The 17,013-nt window shown below is 41.0% G+C and overlaps 1 protein-coding gene across 1 annotated transcript in view; it reads right to left on the bottom strand.

Annotated features, from left to right (window-relative positions):
• The window catches only part of LOC103474707 (rho guanine nucleotide exchange factor 26), a 31,464-nt gene extending 16,747 nt beyond the window's left edge, over positions 1-14,717 (bottom strand). Inside the window, exons 1-11 of the mRNA XM_008425852.2 lie at positions 14,397-14,717; positions 12,500-13,920; positions 11,550-11,598; positions 11,293-11,435; positions 7,657-7,713; positions 7,110-7,270; positions 4,287-4,439; positions 4,057-4,189; positions 2,876-2,950; positions 1,816-1,905; positions 248-402 (exon numbers count right to left, since the gene is read on the bottom strand). Of these exons, the coding sequence (XP_008424074.1) occupies positions 248-402; positions 1,816-1,905; positions 2,876-2,950; positions 4,057-4,189; positions 4,287-4,439; positions 7,110-7,270; positions 7,657-7,713; positions 11,293-11,435; positions 11,550-11,598; positions 12,500-13,834 (2,351 nt within the window). The 5' untranslated portion in view covers positions 13,835-13,920; positions 14,397-14,717. The remainder of the gene's footprint in view (positions 1-247; positions 403-1,815; positions 1,906-2,875; positions 2,951-4,056; positions 4,190-4,286; positions 4,440-7,109; positions 7,271-7,656; positions 7,714-11,292; positions 11,436-11,549; positions 11,599-12,499; positions 13,921-14,396) is intronic.
• Between the last annotated feature and the right edge of the window lie 2,296 nt (positions 14,718-17,013).

Raw genomic sequence — 17,013 nt, 5'->3', positions numbered from 1 at the left:
CTCGTCAATATGCGAGAGCTTAGAGCGATGCGCGCTCCCGCGACAGGGGAGGCAAATTTGGGCAGGGGGGCTTTTCTGGGCATAACACCGGCCCCGCCTTCGGGATTCTTAGCTGCAAGCCCTGAAAACCAAAAGGCTTCTGGGAAATCACTCTGACGTCGCGGCAGGTGAATTACGAGCAGAGCCCTCGCGCCCGGGTCGGGTCACACTCGCAGAGCCCCGACATCGTCCACGTTCGCCAGCTCACCCCTTCTTCTTGGTGACGATGAGAACGTCGTTGAAGAGGAAGAAGTAGACGTGGTGTCGGGATTTCCGCTTCGCGAAGATGCCGCTGTCCTCCACGAATGCAGTCAGCTCGCCTCTTTTTACCATCCACCTGGAGGACGAGACCAGCGGGAAAGGCTGGAGGAACAAAGAAGCGGATCGAAACAACAAATTTAATGAAAATGCATTCAGTTAGGAACGTTGTAACGTCCCTCAGCTGGAGGACCAAAGGTGGATCAGTTGTCGACACTGTGAATCCCAAATGCTCCAACAGCTTCTTATTTTTTACTTTTTTTTTCCCACACTGGTTAGACACACATGCGCTGCCAAGCCTTGTGTGTTCAGAGAGTGTGAAGACCTGTGCCAACTGGACGACAGCGGTGTGTGCATGCTTCACGTTGCTACGGCTACATGTGCGCGTGCAGCTGCATTGCGGCACTCGTTTTGCCCCTGACATAAATTGCTGTTTTAGACCAGTTGTTGAAAGGTAGGGAAGAGGACGAGCGACATTTAGCGGCTAAATGTGAGCCAAGTGGTTGTAAGTTCAACACGCAGCAGCTCAGCGCTTAAACATGTTGTAAAGTCCAATAGAACAGAGAGAATAATCTCGTATTTGTTACTCAGTACAAAAAAGAAAAAGAAAGAAAGAACTGTAGCAGCAGGAGGGGGACGCAAACATATGGTTTCCCAAGTAAATGGAAAAAAATTTGCTCAAGTATACAAGTCATGTAAAATATGCTTTCATGTTCGTAAAAAAAAAAATGAGAAAAAAAAATGCTGCCCTTAGAAGAACGTCACAGTCCATTGTTCATTGACTGTGATGACAGACATGTTGCACATGGCGTGAAGCGTAAACCTGCTCCGATTCTCAATTTCTTCACATTGAGAAAGATAACGCATGATAGTGGACTTGTTCTCATTATCTCATTTCTTGGCAGAAATTAACCCTCAGGGCAAATTGTCATAAAAAAAAGACAAAAGAAGCTCTATACCTTGTGTCAAAATGACATGAAATGTGGTTGAAAAACGGGAGGAACTAAAAAGTCCAGAAAAAGGTGTCAATTAATTCTTCAATTAGGTGAAAAGGGTTTGAGAACGGATCTAATGTGAACAATGAGAATGACTTCTGGTGTCTTTTATCAGGCTGAATTTAAATAAATGTGTGGGAGCTAAAAAAAAAAAAAAATGTCTAGTTTTGAACTTGTTCAAGAACATCCAGCGTTTGGAGAGGAGCAGCCCATTTAAAAAAAGGAAAAAAGAAAAAAAAGCGAATGACCTTCATATTGATATAAGCAAAATGCAACTCTATTTTGAAACAGTTAACAACAAACAAATTGAAGTTTTACAGTTGGCTTGCCTCGTCTCCTGTAATAAAAGTCATTAAACTGGACACAAAGTAAGACGTAAAAATATCACAGAATGAGATTTGAATCTGATTCGGCGTCGTCTCAGTTATTAATACACAAAGCACATCAGTTTGAAAACAAAATATTACCACCTGCAGGTTGGTTTGATTTAATTTGCTGGTTAACTATAAGGGGAAATTGTTACCTTAATCTTGAACTGCAGCTGAGTGCTGATTGTGTACATCATCTCTGTCCTCTCCATGGTGCGAGCGCCTTCGTTGCATTTCCGCACCACCTGCTCACACAGGGAACGAAAACAAAAAATAGTCACTGGATAATAATAATAAAAAAATGTTTACATACATTTGATAAGACGCAGAAAGGATTTAAACTGTGTTTTTCCTGTGCACTGCCAGTTAGCTGGCTGAAAGAAGCTGCTACTCTTTTTACTGACTGAAATGACTTTGAAAATATTTCAGATCAAAACTCAAAATGCATAATTCATTGTTTTTAAGGTTATGTGTTTTTACTCAAAAACCATCACTACAATGAATGTGTGTATTTTACATGTTTACTAGGTTTATATCAAAATTGCAGTAAAGTACTCATACATATTATGCCAGTAATAACTTATTCTTGCAATGATATAAGTTGCTTTCCTACTAAAAGCTTCTCAATTTGTGAATTAGGATCTTTTTATTCAAGTTCATCATAACACGAGAATCCGATTCTGCTCTTTGACATTTTTTTAACAATTATTTCAATATGTTGTACATCTATTTCCAGACCAAGAGCTGCAGGAACCAATCTATTTTTCCATTACAGTCTAGCTGCGATCCATTAACATTATTAATTCTTGACATTTCCATAATCATCAGGCCCTGCCAAACCAGACTCTTCCAAATCCCCATGATTTGTTTTTTGAACAGCGTGTTAATTGTGCTGCAGCACAACATTGGCAAAATAAATTAAAAAACAAAAAAGAAAACTGATTATGGCATTGCTAATGACGATTAAGGTTCAGTTTAATTTACCATCAGTGAGGACAATATTTTATCATAGATTCCATCTAATAAGCAGAGAGGTGCAAAAAAAATTACATATGTCTTTGATTGTGGTAAAGCAGATAGCTAAATTCCTGTGGGAATAAGATGAAAACAAAAATGAAAAGATAAACAGACCACCAGAAGGCATAAATATATTTCATTTCACTATTTTGCAAAGTTATCCAGATATTAAACGGTTTTAAAAAAAAACCCACAAACCTTGCTCACAGCTTGCAAAGCTTTCTTGCATGTTTCATAGTGTGCCGAGTCTTTTGACGTCTTCTGACAGATGGTCTGCAAAACACACACACGTTTCACATTAAAAACAGTCGTGGACGATAGCACAGCCACTCTCTCCACTACGCTCACGCAGAGCCATAAAAAGAGACTCCTGAAAGAGTTTTCTGTTTTTTGCTTTTTTGTCTTCCACCTAAATGTTTCAGATTATCAAATTCATTTTGATATCAAACATAACCTCAGTAAGTACAGAGATAAGTAAATACAAAACAGGGTTTTCAAGTTATGACTTTCTTCATCAAGGGGGGGGGAAAGTGACACTAACCAGCCTGAATCTGTTTGAAGCAATGAAGTAATGAATGGAGACTTAACTGTGATTAAAATCATTTTCCTTTAATTGGTTATTAGAAGACCTGCAAAATCAAGAAATATCTAAACTAGAGCCTGTCTGACATGATGAAGTAGGCTAAAAGTTTACAAAAGTGCAAAAATGGCTAAAAGAGTCCAAACTTTGACTTAAATCAAAGTCCGGACATTGATTGAAGTCAAACTGAACTTAAATGGAGGAGCTGTATATTCTCCTCAAACAGTCAATTCATAAACAAACACCCATTAATGGTTCTGAAGTAATAAAGTGAATTATTTGACTTGATTCCTGAGTTTTCACACAAGGCCAGGTCGAGTTGGACAGATTGTTTCCCTAGTAAATGGAATTGTTTGCTAACTCCATTTGTGTATTTATCAGCGCTGCATCAGCAGGGACCCAATTCTAGCACTGTGGGAGTAAATAAACAGAAATAAAACTTTCTCAGGAGCCAAAATTATCTCATAGTACAAGCATAAACCCCAAACCCCCTTTGGGAGCCACTTAAAAAAAAAAAAAAAGAAAAGAAAGGAAGAGGAAAATCAAATTATGATGAGAAAAAAAGATAAAAGGGAGAAACAGGGAACTCAAATACTCAGTTCCAATACGAAACAAACAAACGAAGAAGAAGTGAAAATGAATCACTGGGGATTATTAAAGAATGATGTGAGGTCGCGGAAACGCCTGTGCGGTTAGAGCGTAGTCAAATAAACAAAGTGTTGCGTAACGCTCAAAAAAAAAAAAAAAAGTCTTGTAATTCCTCAGGCCTGAGCAACTGTGCGCATTTCGGTTCACTCACGTCCAAGAGCAGCGGCAGGCGAGTGACCCTCTGCATGGGCAGGATGAGGAAGGAGCTCATGGGGAGGTTCCTGCAGTCTGGGTGGCCCTCCAACCTGGTCAGCACCTCCTTGAAAGCAGAATTCTTGGCACCGCTGAAAGTAAGAAGACCGAGTCAGAGGAGAAAGAGAGAGTGTCTCAGAGGAAGACATCTGTTTTTGAGTTCGTTCAGTCGGTCGGTCGGTCACTCACACCAGCCTCTGCAGCGTTCTCTGCTGGTACACCTCATTGGAGCAGTACTTGATGTAAGGGTCGAAGCTCGACTCGGCGTGCTTGCAAACAATGTCGCTGATGTCATCGATGACTAGGCTCTGTTGGTGTCTGTCCTCCAGCTCCTTGAAGAACCTGAGACACGGTTGTAAAAAGATTTTAAAAAAATGTAAAGAACAAACTAAAGGTTAGTAGGCCACGAGCTGCCATGATAGAATGACATCAAGTCATGACCCCAAGGGAGGAAAAGACGTGACGCACTAACGGACGCAAAGTCAGGATACCGAGACGACCTGCCAATCAACGTCTTACCTATAAAAACTTGGGGTAAGATCACGAAGCGGAACTCCCCGACTCTAAAAATAGATAAAAGCCAAGCAGTAACCATTACATTAGATGCGTTTCCTCTTCCTGAGCACCAACAGATGGCCGGGTTAATGACACGCCATTTGTCCGACTTCAAGAGAGCGAGTGTTTTTGCTCGCCCTAGCTTAGGTGCCAAACAGGAAGCGGGGATACAGACACAGGATGCTGCCCTTGACCTGCCGGATCATGTCCGAGCTCAACTGGAAAAGCAGATGAGCAAAGACCGGCTCCTTCACTCAGCAGACCCGTTACAGGTTGCATATGGGAGACAGTGCTTCTTGTGACCATGTGGCCGTTTGCTAATGTCTAATTTTGTTCTTTCCATGATGTCTTGACGGTCATGAGCCCTAACCCTCTGCTCCCCATGTCCTAAATTAAGGACATTAAGAGGATCAAAGTTCCAAGAAAATGAGACCAATAAGTCCAAACTGCTACAATAAATTGCTGGAGTTAAGTCAGCACGCGAACAAATACGTTTGCAGAACCACTACTGACAAAGAGCACAAATTAAACCACATCCTGAATCTCATTAAATGCTCCTGTCCCGGTTCAGATTTCATGTAAAACTTTTATTAAGTAAGCCATACCAAAGGAAAAATACACAAACAGGAACCCGCCCGTGTGTAAAGGAAGCACCGGGTGGGAGGGGGGGTGGAAGACAAACACACACATATACACACACACACACACACCCCATTATACAGACTACACAGCATCCTGGCTGCAGACAGATATGGCTCTTGTTTCAAAAAACAAAAATTCAAATTCGAAGTAAAAGATGCTGCTTAACCGGTGTTGCAGGGAGCAAACGCACATTACCGTGTGCGGGTCACGAATATGTATGACGAACAGAAGTGAGATGGGTTGCAGCGTGTCCACACAGTAGATGGAGTAATACTGAGTCATTCAAAAATGCAACGATACATTTCATCAAGGCAGTTTTAACTCGTATGATTTAATCCCCAGGTATTTTTAAAGATGAGCGGGTTGCAGATCTGCTTGACAAGATGTAGCAAGAAAGATTCAATAGTCATCAGTCTGAAAATGGCATTTCAGCAGATGGATATTTTGACAGTGTGTCATGGGTAAATTTGTCGACCAAAATTTAATTACAAACCCTAAGAGAAAAGCCGATGAGTTAAAGAACAAAATACATAACCATGAGCTTTTTTCCCCTCTTAAGTTTCCATTTTTTCTTTTTATGTGGCTACAAAGGTCACATAAAGTCACCCAGTGCTCACTCAGGCCAGTAACCAAAGGTTGCGTATATTGGAGTTCAGCTTTATGACATTCTGACAATATTTACTTAACACTAAACTTGTAAAAATGACTAACATACTAATTGACACACATTTGAAGTGGGTCAATTGCTTGTCATGAGACCGAGTAAAGAAAAATCCAACATGGGATTCCACAAGGCTCCGCTGTTAGAACCTCTTTTATTTAATAGCAACATTATCGTCCTACATCACACTTTTATGTCAATGACACAACTTTACATGTCTTCGCTCACTGAATGAGTGGCCAAAAAAAAATCAATGTGTTCATGGTTCAGAATGCACTTAATTTAATAAAGAAAAGAGAAAGGTTGTTGTTTTTTGGCCCCAAAAATGTTGAGATTAGCCCTCAGACTCAATAGGACTACATAAGCTACACAGCTTTAGAGTTTAGTGTTATGAGGTTCTTACATTTGTGTTAAACATCAGTTGCAAATGTTATCCAATGGGAAAGTTAAAGGTTTTGCTATTATCAATAGCATGTCTTATGTTTTTCACTGTTTTTTTCCCCTCTATGAAACCCGCAAGAGAGAGAGAGAGAGATCACATCTACAAGCAATCCTTTTGTAGAAGCAACAAATAACTCAGTGAAGCAACTGCTGAGGGAGCAGAGATTTCCACGGTCTCAGCTTTCGTAGCCTCTAATGGATCAGTGTTTCCAGACATTTGCGAGATAAATGGAAGGTCATCGTGATCTCAGCCAGGAATTTTTCAAAACCAGTCTGAACACATGAGCTAACAAACCATAACAGACAGCTTAACCCAAATATTTCCTTGCAGCTAATTGCAGTCAATACTTTGTGTCACAAAAATGGAAGCCGGCTGTCTTGAGTTCTCAGCCTTCTGTCAGTCACTGAAAGCCCGGGTCCGAGTGAAAGTGAAAACAGCAAGCGATGACATTAAAGCAGAATGTTTGTAGCATGAAATAATCTGAATTGGGTAGTAGCTAGTTTCATTTACTCAGTTACATTTTAATTTCTTGGATGGCTACTTCTTACTTTTTACTTGAGCAGAAACATTTTGAAGTAGAGCTACTCTTGCTTGAGTACAGTTTTTTGGATACTCTGTCCACCTCTGGAACTAATATTCATTTAAACAAAGAACATTTTCTCATTTTCTCAAGAAGTAAACGATCGATTCCCCGAACAAACGCCAAACGTACTTTTTGCTGGCCTCGCAGACGTCCGAGATGTTGGAGAAGAGGTGGTGGTGCTCGATCTTGGTCATCACCTCGCTGAGCTCCGATGAGTTCTTGAACATACGGATGAGAATCTCCAAGCTGTGGAGGTAGGAGTGCTCCGATGAGATCATTTCGAAGATGGCCTTAAAAAAAGAGAGAGAGAGAGAGAGAAAAAAGCAACACAGATGAGACCTGATGGGATGAAAAACAAGCAGACCGGGTTCAGGTACTCTGGGTTCTGTCGTCGACGCGACTCGCATACCTGCAGACTTAAGTCACATCTGGAATGTCAAAGCAAATGATATTCACCCAAGAAGTCTTGTGAACCCGTTGTGTCCGTTTTAAAACCGACTCCCATACTTGCAATTCGTTGCGGTAAATGACAGCTTAACTCTCTAATTGTTCGACTTTAATGGGGGGGGGTTTTGTCATCGTGACACAAATCACGGGTACAAACAGACATCTTATCCCAGTTTTTAAGGACACTTGAGATTATTTAGTGGTATGGAGAATAAAACACAAGTCCTACCTCTTGTCGTTTGCGTTCCTCCTGACTCAGCTGTTCAGCCAGGCCATTTTTCTTTACCTTAACGAAAAGTAAAATTCTTCAATTATTTCTCTTATGATTTAATGGTTAAGTTAAATTACTTACTTTAAATAACTTTAAGTTAAAGTAAGTTAAGTTAAATTTATTCATTCATTCATTCACTCATTCATCCATGTAAACGTATTAACTGTAGTTACAATACAACAAATATTGTATACAATATTTTATTGTAAAAATAAAAAAATCAGTAATAAAGAAGGAAATGGCTTGACCCAAATAAATACCATGGCAACAAATCCAATAAATAAATAAACATTTTCATCCATCCGTCCGTCCATACCTGTCTGTCCTTGCGGGGTTAGTGGGTGGACTGGTTCCCATCTTTAGGGGTTGAGTTAAATCTTAATCCTATTTTTTAATTAATGATTTTTTAAAATTATTATTTCACTTTTCAGTAAAACACAAGCAAACTAGTATCTTGAAATGGACTAAGAGAGGAGTAGTACCGAACTTTTCAGCCTTAAGTTAAAATGTGCATCAGCCAGAATGAGACTCTAAATGGTATTGAAAACCTCCTTAAAAAGGAACATTATGGTTTCACTAGCACAACGATTTAAAAAGAAAAAAAGAAACATGTAGCATAATGGGGCTGCTTTCATTAAGACATTTTGCCCACCAGCTCTTTGCTTGCCAGCTCTAGCTTTAAAGGAGTCATAGGTCACAGAGTGGGTCGGGGTCAGGGTGGGTGACTGTTTTTCACAAAAGAAAGTATGCACAAACAACCCAACTGAACTTTTCTGCAAGTACAGAAACAGCCTCCAGCTGACCGGCTAAATGCAGCAACAGGTGCGGGAGGTTTCGACACCGCTCCACTATATCCTGGCTACCAGCTCTAGGCGAATGCCTAGGTTGCGATAGGGTCAACCAAAGCAAGTATGGCTCCTTCTCTTCTTTCACCTCATTCCATATAGGTAACATTACACCTAAATAAGCATTACACTTTCTTTCAGGCCTCATTCCTGACAAGGTATTCTCTTACTTCCACCAACTTCTCAGCCTGTTTGGGTCTGAAGTGAACGGAAGCGAAACCGCCTCCTCCAGAAGTGGCGTCGACTCTGTGGCCGTATCTGCCCTGCAGTCTTTGAGCCAAACAACAAGAACAAGCAATCCCGTAGATGGTCAAACATCTTCAGCGATCTTTCAGTTCCCTCCGCTCGCACAGATATCACTGTTATGATTTATGATTTATGCTCTCTGTTTTGACTGCTCTCCACTTCCCCATTTGAATATTCTTTGGGCAAAGGCAACAAGCTTCCAGACAGCACCAGGTGAATTCACCGTCATTTGTACAGTACAGGGCGTGACTGGAACACATTCAATTAGGTGTCATCACATAAGATGAACCTGTTTTATTTGCTCAAGGCCACACCGCAGGATGTAAACTCCAGGTAAGCCGTGCCTTCTGAAGCTTTTAACAGTCCTGGAACATCATCATTTCTGGGATTTGATGTCCCATTTATATTTTAAAAAACAAAAGACGCGCAAGAGAAAGGCAAGGCTGAGTGAGATGTCCCGACAGGCTGTGAGTCACTCGAAGACAACCTGCATGTCTGGTTCGTGGAATCAAACCGAACTAAGCTTCCCGTCACACCTTGACAGTAGCAGCAATGCTTCACCATTCCCAAAAAACAAAACAAAAACAAAAAAAAGGGCTTGACTAAGACTCTCCAATGTAAGATTTACAGAAACACAAACCAAACTGACACAATATCCAAAACTGTACTGCAGCTATGATGGAAAAAAAACTCTTAGTTCAGAAAAATACTGGCCAGCCTGGTGAAGATGGTCTATGCTCAAATCACATCTAGGTCCAATTACGACTAAGGACCATCAGAAAGTATTGGCAGCCCTTCACTTTTTCCCAAATCTGTTACAATACACAACTGAAACCACAGATGCATATGATTTCACATGCTTCAGCAAGTCAGCTGGAGTCCATATGAAGTCATTTTACTTGACTGGGCATGATCTGGATTGGAGTGCACTTACTGAAATAGGGTCTAACAATTGGCAGTGCGTATCTATCAGAGCAGAAAGAAACTCCCTGCACACCTCAGAGACAAGACTGAGTCAAGGTCACCTCTGAGAGAGAAACAAGGCATTGAGTATCCCGAAAAAGCGCTACAGTCTCCACTGTTCAGAAACGGAAGATGTTTGCAACCACCAGGGTGTAAGAACCGGTTTTAAGTTTAACCCTTGTTGATGCACATCACAATCCAATTTTCAAGAGTGGCCAGATGGAAGCCGCTACTCACTGAAAACCTCATGGAAACCTGCTTAAATTTAGCCAAAAAGCACCTGTCAGGTCAGACACAACAAGAACAAAGAACCAATCATCAAGAAAGAATAGGTACTTGGTTGAAACCATCTCTACTGTGAAGCATGGTAGTGGCAACGTCATGTTGGGGGGAAGGGGGTTTTTTTGTGGCAGTAAATGGTCTTAATAATTTCAATCAAGTGAAGAAAACTTGTTCCAGAGAGTTCTGGTGAGAAGAACAGCTTGAAGGACAGCCAAGGTTTAAAAAAAAGGTGTGGCTTCAGTGTCCATTTAAGTGTCCTAGCCAAAGGACAGTAACTTAAGAACTAAAGACAATTGAACATCTCTAAAAGGGTCTAAAAACACTAGATATACACTGCCAATTCAACCAGACTAAACTGTAGATGATTGGTCGACAGAACGCTTCAAAACATTCATCTTGAGCTTAGAAAACACAAAAGACATGAGGCTCAGTTTACTACTGGAGGTGCTATAATGCTGTATCATTCCTTGGGTGTGATTATTAACCCCAGGATCAACAAACTCTTGAAAAAAATGTATTCTTGAAAATGCAACTTTAGTATTTGGGAAAACTGAAGAGCTCTTTAAATACCAGCAACCATTTTGTTTTCTAACTTGATAGTAATTCCTCATTTATTAGAGTTTGAAACTGATACTAATTAACTCCAACACCCAGCTTTCATCCCAAACTTGCGCAACAATTGAAAAAAACAGATGATGAAATGGGTTTGGAATGATTTAATAAGAAAGAAAAAAAAAAAGAAAAAAACAATAAATTAGCCGATTCGCTTCCGATATCCCTCTCTGAAGATTCCAATCCGTAACTATTATTATGCAACGGAGGATCATCCCACATATCCCTATGGTGAACATTTTGAGCATATTTGCAGTGTGAGTATTGAGGGTTTGCCAGTTCACTGGAAAGACGCCCAGCAGCAGCAGCAGCAGCAGCAGCAGCAGCAGCAGTGCTTTCAAGACTTCCTCTGACGGACTGTCTGCCTCTGAGGCCGAGTGTGTCCTAGAGTGAGCGCGCTTCACTGACAAACAGCGAGTCCCGGAGAAAAACAGAGGCAAGTGGGAGGAGGATGGGCATGAAATATGGCTCAACTGGTTGTGACAGCATTCTTTGGAGCACTAGGATTCCAGCACTTTGCAACCGCAGCAGCCGGATCGTGAGTACTCAGGGTGTAGAGAAAGGGTATATATAAGTTACACACAACTAACTGTGGGTTTTGTTTGTGTGTGTGTGTGTGTATGTGTGTGTGTGTGTCGCATCTAACCACGCTCAGTTGGCTCCAGGAGGTACGTATGGGTCTGTACTGCACGACGATGCCCTGATCGGGCTTAGGCCCCCTTGAATCAGCATCCTCATCGGAGTCGTTATGCAGGGCCTTCTCCTGGTAGTTCTGATAGAGCTCCTCTTCTGAAATGTTTGTTGTGACAAAAAAAAACAACAACCAATTTTTAATTTCAAAGTAAAGTGACATTAAAACAGCTGAATGCATTAAAAAAAAAGACCCAAAAAGACAGGTGTTACCTTCACTGTCAAATGTCCGTTGAGGCATCAGCTTCTTCCTATTTGGAATCTGAAAGAGGAATAAACAAACCACAATCAACTTAAACTGTGGCGTACCAAGGAAACATGTATCTACATGCATCTACACTGTCTTATTACATCATAACCGCCAACAAACAAGTTAATTGTTTTCCTACAGGGCTTTGTCCTAATCCAAGCTTGAACCACAATGGTCAGTCTGTGTTGTGGTTTTGTGATTCAGACTTTATCCCCTCCTGATCATATAAGTTCGTGTCAAAGCAATCTTTGTGTACAACAGCACGTTAAGCCGTTAGAGAGGCCGCAATTCACCCAGTCAATAAATCTCAACCAGCTACAACAAAGACACAAAAAGCATTCAACAGATTACCAACGTTTACAGGGGCTACTACTTGTTGACTACAGAGTGAAGTAAAAGGAGTTTTGCGACACGTTTGAACTAGAGTGGCTCCTAAATGTTCATCCACCTGTTAAAATGCCAGGTTTTTGCTGAATATGTGACTTCTTACACAGTTTTCCTCTTTTATTGTGTCAGATATAGAGTCCAATTGAAGAAGACAAATATATCACAAGGTCACAAGTAATAATTGTAACAACCTTGTTGCATGAATGTGCATATACTGAAAACAATACTTGCTAAAGTGCAAAAGTTTTCCAAATGCATCACATTCCACGACCTAATTCAGATCACCATCCGTTTTTGTTTGTGTCAAAACAGCTTTGTGTTTGAAACTGTTCATGACTTAATTCACTTTCACAAAACCCTAATTTCTACTGAAAGAGACCCTGTACCTACTGCTACTAAAACAATTCACTGTTAGCAAAGTGTTGTTTGCGTGCCCCTCTCTTAAGAGTTAACATACATATTGCATTTTTCCTCTTTAGGGTACCCCAAATATATTCATTATCAGTTCATGAATAGATTGGCCCACCTTGCTTTTCTTGTTGCTTTTAGTTTTATCCATCCGAGGGCTAGAAGACTTTGAGATCCTTGGGCTGGCAGCTTTTGGTGCTTCGGCACTTGTTGGACTTAAGGTGGAAAGGTTTGTTGAGCCAGTGGGTGAACCAGGATTTTCAAGCCCTTCCATGACAGGCATCTTTAACTCAACCAAGGTAACGTCCTTGTCTACTTCAGTCACAACTGCCCTCCTGTAAGACGTACTCCTCAAAGCTCTCCGTAACGCCCCGGGGCTTTCGGTCTCTCCCTCTGCCTCTTCGGTGTGGCCCCCTCCCGTAGAAAAGTAACCTCCTGCTTCCACCATGCTGAGAACTTTAATCGCTCGTTTGGAATGGTCCAATCCCAGCCGTTGGGTCCCAGCAGGAGGCGCCTTGGTTTGTCGGACATCGGATGCTAGTCCTTTGGGAATAAGCTGCTGGGTGCCCATCTTCAAGGCAGCGGGGCTGTTGGTGCTAAGGACGACGGTGGGAGAGGGGGATGCAGTTGGGGAGAGCGACGGCGATGTGGAGAAGCTGGAGGAAGAGGAGGAGGCGTACAGGGTATCATATGAGGATGCTGGAGAGGTTGTCTGAGACTGCAATGGATTCCCTCTGTCAGCTGGCGATGGGGAGCGGGGCGTCGGAGGGTCCGAGGAGGTCAAAGACAAAAGTGAGGGGATGCTTGAAGAGGAGCTGTGAGAGGGGGTGAGGGTACCGTACCCTGGAGATGAGGAGCTGGATGCCGATGACTGTGAAGACAGCTCGTAGTGGCAGTGATTTGGCGTGTGTGGAGAATGGACGTGTGAAGAACAATTGTCGGTAGGAGTTTCAGGTGGGGGTGTGTTTGTCCCAGAGGAGATCTGGTCTTTCTCCAAGTCAAGATCAAGAGGGTTTGTGGTCGATCTCTGCAGGTCCTGGTGATGATTTTTAGAGCAAACGCTTCCATTCTGGTTATTTCTTCTGCTGCTACCTCTGTTGTCCAGCGTAGCGCTTTTATCCTCAGCCCTAAACTTGGACAATGAGAAGCGTCCATTGTAGAGGCGCCCAATGCTAATGCTCCGAACAATTCGCTTTTTTTCCGAGGGTTTGTGCAAAACATGCTTTAACACCATAGTGTTTGCATTTAAAGGCTGGGGTGGTTGGCTCAACGTGAAGGAACGTCCATCGTCCCCCGCAGGGAAGTCTGCAGTCGTAACCCCGTTTAGGTGGTAGCTCACGGGTCGTGGCTTGAGTTTGTTCAAGTCTTGGGAACCTTCACTGAGGTCTGTGCGCCGCCTCCACAAAGGTGTGATGTTGTTGTTGGATAAATCCACATCATTTCCCAAATCCATGGCTGTTCTTCTCTCTATCTGTGGTGAAACACTGAGTTCTCAGTGCAAAAAAAAAAAAAAACACCCTCGTAGTCAAGATTTCCACCCTTGAGATAAACAAAAGAGAGGAACACCAGTCAGTGTCAAAGAGCACAGAAAGTGTCCAAATTCACATGGATTATTTATTAACAAGGTTCAGGAGATACCAGCAGCAGCCACAGTCAAGACACATCAGTGGGCAAGCTGCTTGAAACTCAAGGAAAGTATGTGAGAGCAGTTGACAGTCCTTTTGTACTTGCTCACTGTGGTGAAATGCCCCAATTACAAGTTCCAAACTGGCAAGATAATGTTACCACCAAGCAATTACTGTAATGCCACAAGGAAAAACTGTGGTACGAGGCAAGAGCTTGGAGGTTTCTTAAACCTCCGTGAATCTTTTTTAACTAAATGAGGTTCCAGTGGTTTTAATCATGGGCACATCTTCTCAAAACATACAGGCAAAAAGCAAGATAGTTACTTTCCACAGGGGGGGAGGAGGTTGTAAATCCAACAAAGTTCTGCAGCAGGTTAAAGTCCAACTCACCTCTAATCTGTCGATCTGGAGCAGAACGCGCTCATTGTGCCAGCGCTCTGGGCAAAACAAGCAGCTTTATTGAGTGAACCCACCAAAGAAGGCAAAAAAATGTATATAAAAAAAAAAATCCAAGAGCGTCCAGACGGTACTCTTTCAAAGCGGATCCTGTTGTTTAAGTTACAGAAGTTTATCTAATCGGACGGAGACTCCCGAGCGCGTCTGTGCGCCTCGGAGCGCAGAGGACTTTCTGATCCCCGAAAGGAGGAGAAACGGGAGGAGCAGAGTGACAGACAGGAGGAGGAATGGAAAAGGAGGGAGTGCTGAAGTGAATGGCGAACAACAGCACTCAAGTTCGCGACTTACCTTAGGTATGTCCAGTTTCTGCCCCGCCTACTTATCAAAGTGGCTTTTCCGAGAACACAAGAGATTCATTCTGTAAAGCAATTTCAACGAACCGTGAAGCCTCAGCGGTCGATTCAAAGGAAACGCGGAGTATAAAACAGATTCGCAGAGTTTATGGAACCGTTCAAAAGAATAATAAAGTAAAAATCTGGAATATTAAACGGTTTACTGATCTGAAATGATTTTGAAAATGAAACTAGTCTTAAAAGTTGTTCGTTGGAAAACAAAAGAAAATGACTTTGTTGTTCTTGTCGAAATATACATTGCATTACATTCTGACAGCGTCCCTCCCCTCACCCCCCCAAAAAAAACAATCTATTGATAGTCAAACAACCAAATACATAAGTAGAACGAGAAAAAGGATTTTTTATTATTCTCTAACACTCCCCATCGCCCCTTCATTATATCTTCTGTTAACTCCAGAATAAAGTGACGCCCTAAACAAAATATTTGCAATGGAGATTTTGTTCTTGAGTTCTTATGCGTTTTTTGATTGCATTGCAAGAGCAGCCAATGTTCTTCCAGTTCCAGTTGCTTTACACCGTTGTCCCATAGAAGGTCGGGAGGGTTGCCAATGTTCTTCTTCCATTTTAGTTGCGTTTTGTCGCCCTCTCCTGGTCATTTTTGGGTAAATGAGGTTTTTTTTCCTATTGCGTTATTAAGCAATAATAATAATAATAATAATAATAATAATAATAATAATAATAATAATAATAATAATAATAATAATAATAATAATAATAATAATAATAATAAAAGTAGCAGCATACACGTAACTGATCAGTTTGCCAGTCATTTGTGGCACTTGAGTTAATGTTCGATTTAAATTAAGACCAGATCAGTTCTTGATCTCTTTAAAGGAAAAAATACTTTTTACTCTCTTACCATGAAACGAGGGTTTAGTTTCTTGCATGCTTGGACCTCAGTTAAAGAATTTTATGACAATTTCACTTTGAAAAGATATTTATTTTGAAAATTGGGTGACGGCGCGTTAAGTCCTTGTTAGATACTTTAGGCCATTCGGACACTTTCAATAAATTTGAATATTATCGAAAAATTTTTCCAGGAACTTCCTTACTAATTGAACATGTTATGTAGATTAATCACACACACGGATGTTTGATGTCCTTTATTTCTGTTAATTGTGATGATTTTCCTCAAACAATTAATGAAAACACATTTAAAATTAGAACATCGCATCAGGCCATTAAAAAAGTTCTACTTCTAGAAACAGAAATGTGAGCTTATGCCAAAAAGCTACTTAAAGGTTATTATTTTAAAAAAGGCCCTTTTATTCTGATAAGACTCATCAAGACATTCCTAATTATTGAGTATGACTGTCGTACTATGGTCACTCACAACGCTTTTATGAAATGCTGAGTGAGGCTTCTAAGTAATGATAGGCTGTTACAACCAAACATATTTTTACACAAGAAAATGTCAACCATTCATGAATGCATTTGTGTGGATCGTCTGTCATCCAGGACATAAACATCCCAACGCTGGTGTTGGTCACGTCTTTAGCTGAACTGATGTTATTATTCCTGTTACCATGTCTTCATTTTTTTATGTTTTTTTTTTTTGTTTTCGCATTTGGGATTTCTTTCTGAGGTTGGCAAGTAGGACACGGCTCGTCCAGATCCACATCTGGTTAGAGCTCGGTAATCGTTTATGGAATTGATTTTATCTACTTCCAAGAGTGCAAACTCAAAGAAACAAACTTAATTCACTGTTTGTCCCACTTTGTAAACATGGACAGAGTTTTGTTATAGGATAAGTCAAGCACCAGTTATTTCCCCAGGAAATTCAAGGCTGTTCCTTCAAAAGACCAACATCAGCTCAGTGTGGTTGGAAGAAGCCTTTTAAGTGTTAGAGTGTTTGTAGTTTATATACAATTGTGTCCATATTGGCACCAACTTTGGTGCTATAATCCAACTAGGTATATTATAAAAGGTACAACGACCTCATTGTCCCTGAGTTGTTCCCTTCTTATAAACATCTCACCAATATAACAGAGAAATCAGCCATATGATTTACGGTTTTCATATTCCATTCTAATAAAATGTCTTGTGCAACTTCTCAAATGACAGATTGTGCAACTCTGTGTGTGGCACAAATGTCCCTGTTAAATTGAAGACAGGCTCTGCTTCATCTACAAAAACAGACTGTTGCTTGAATCTCAAAGTAGATGCCAACATTTATTGATTTTTTTTTCTTTTCTTTT

This window comes from Poecilia reticulata, linkage group LG13 (genome assembly GCF_000633615.1).
Source record: "Poecilia reticulata strain Guanapo linkage group LG13, Guppy_female_1.0+MT, whole genome shotgun sequence".
Taxonomy (NCBI): domain Eukaryota; kingdom Metazoa; phylum Chordata; class Actinopteri; order Cyprinodontiformes; family Poeciliidae; genus Poecilia; species Poecilia reticulata.
This window is presented reverse-complemented; position numbering and strand designations above follow the sequence as displayed.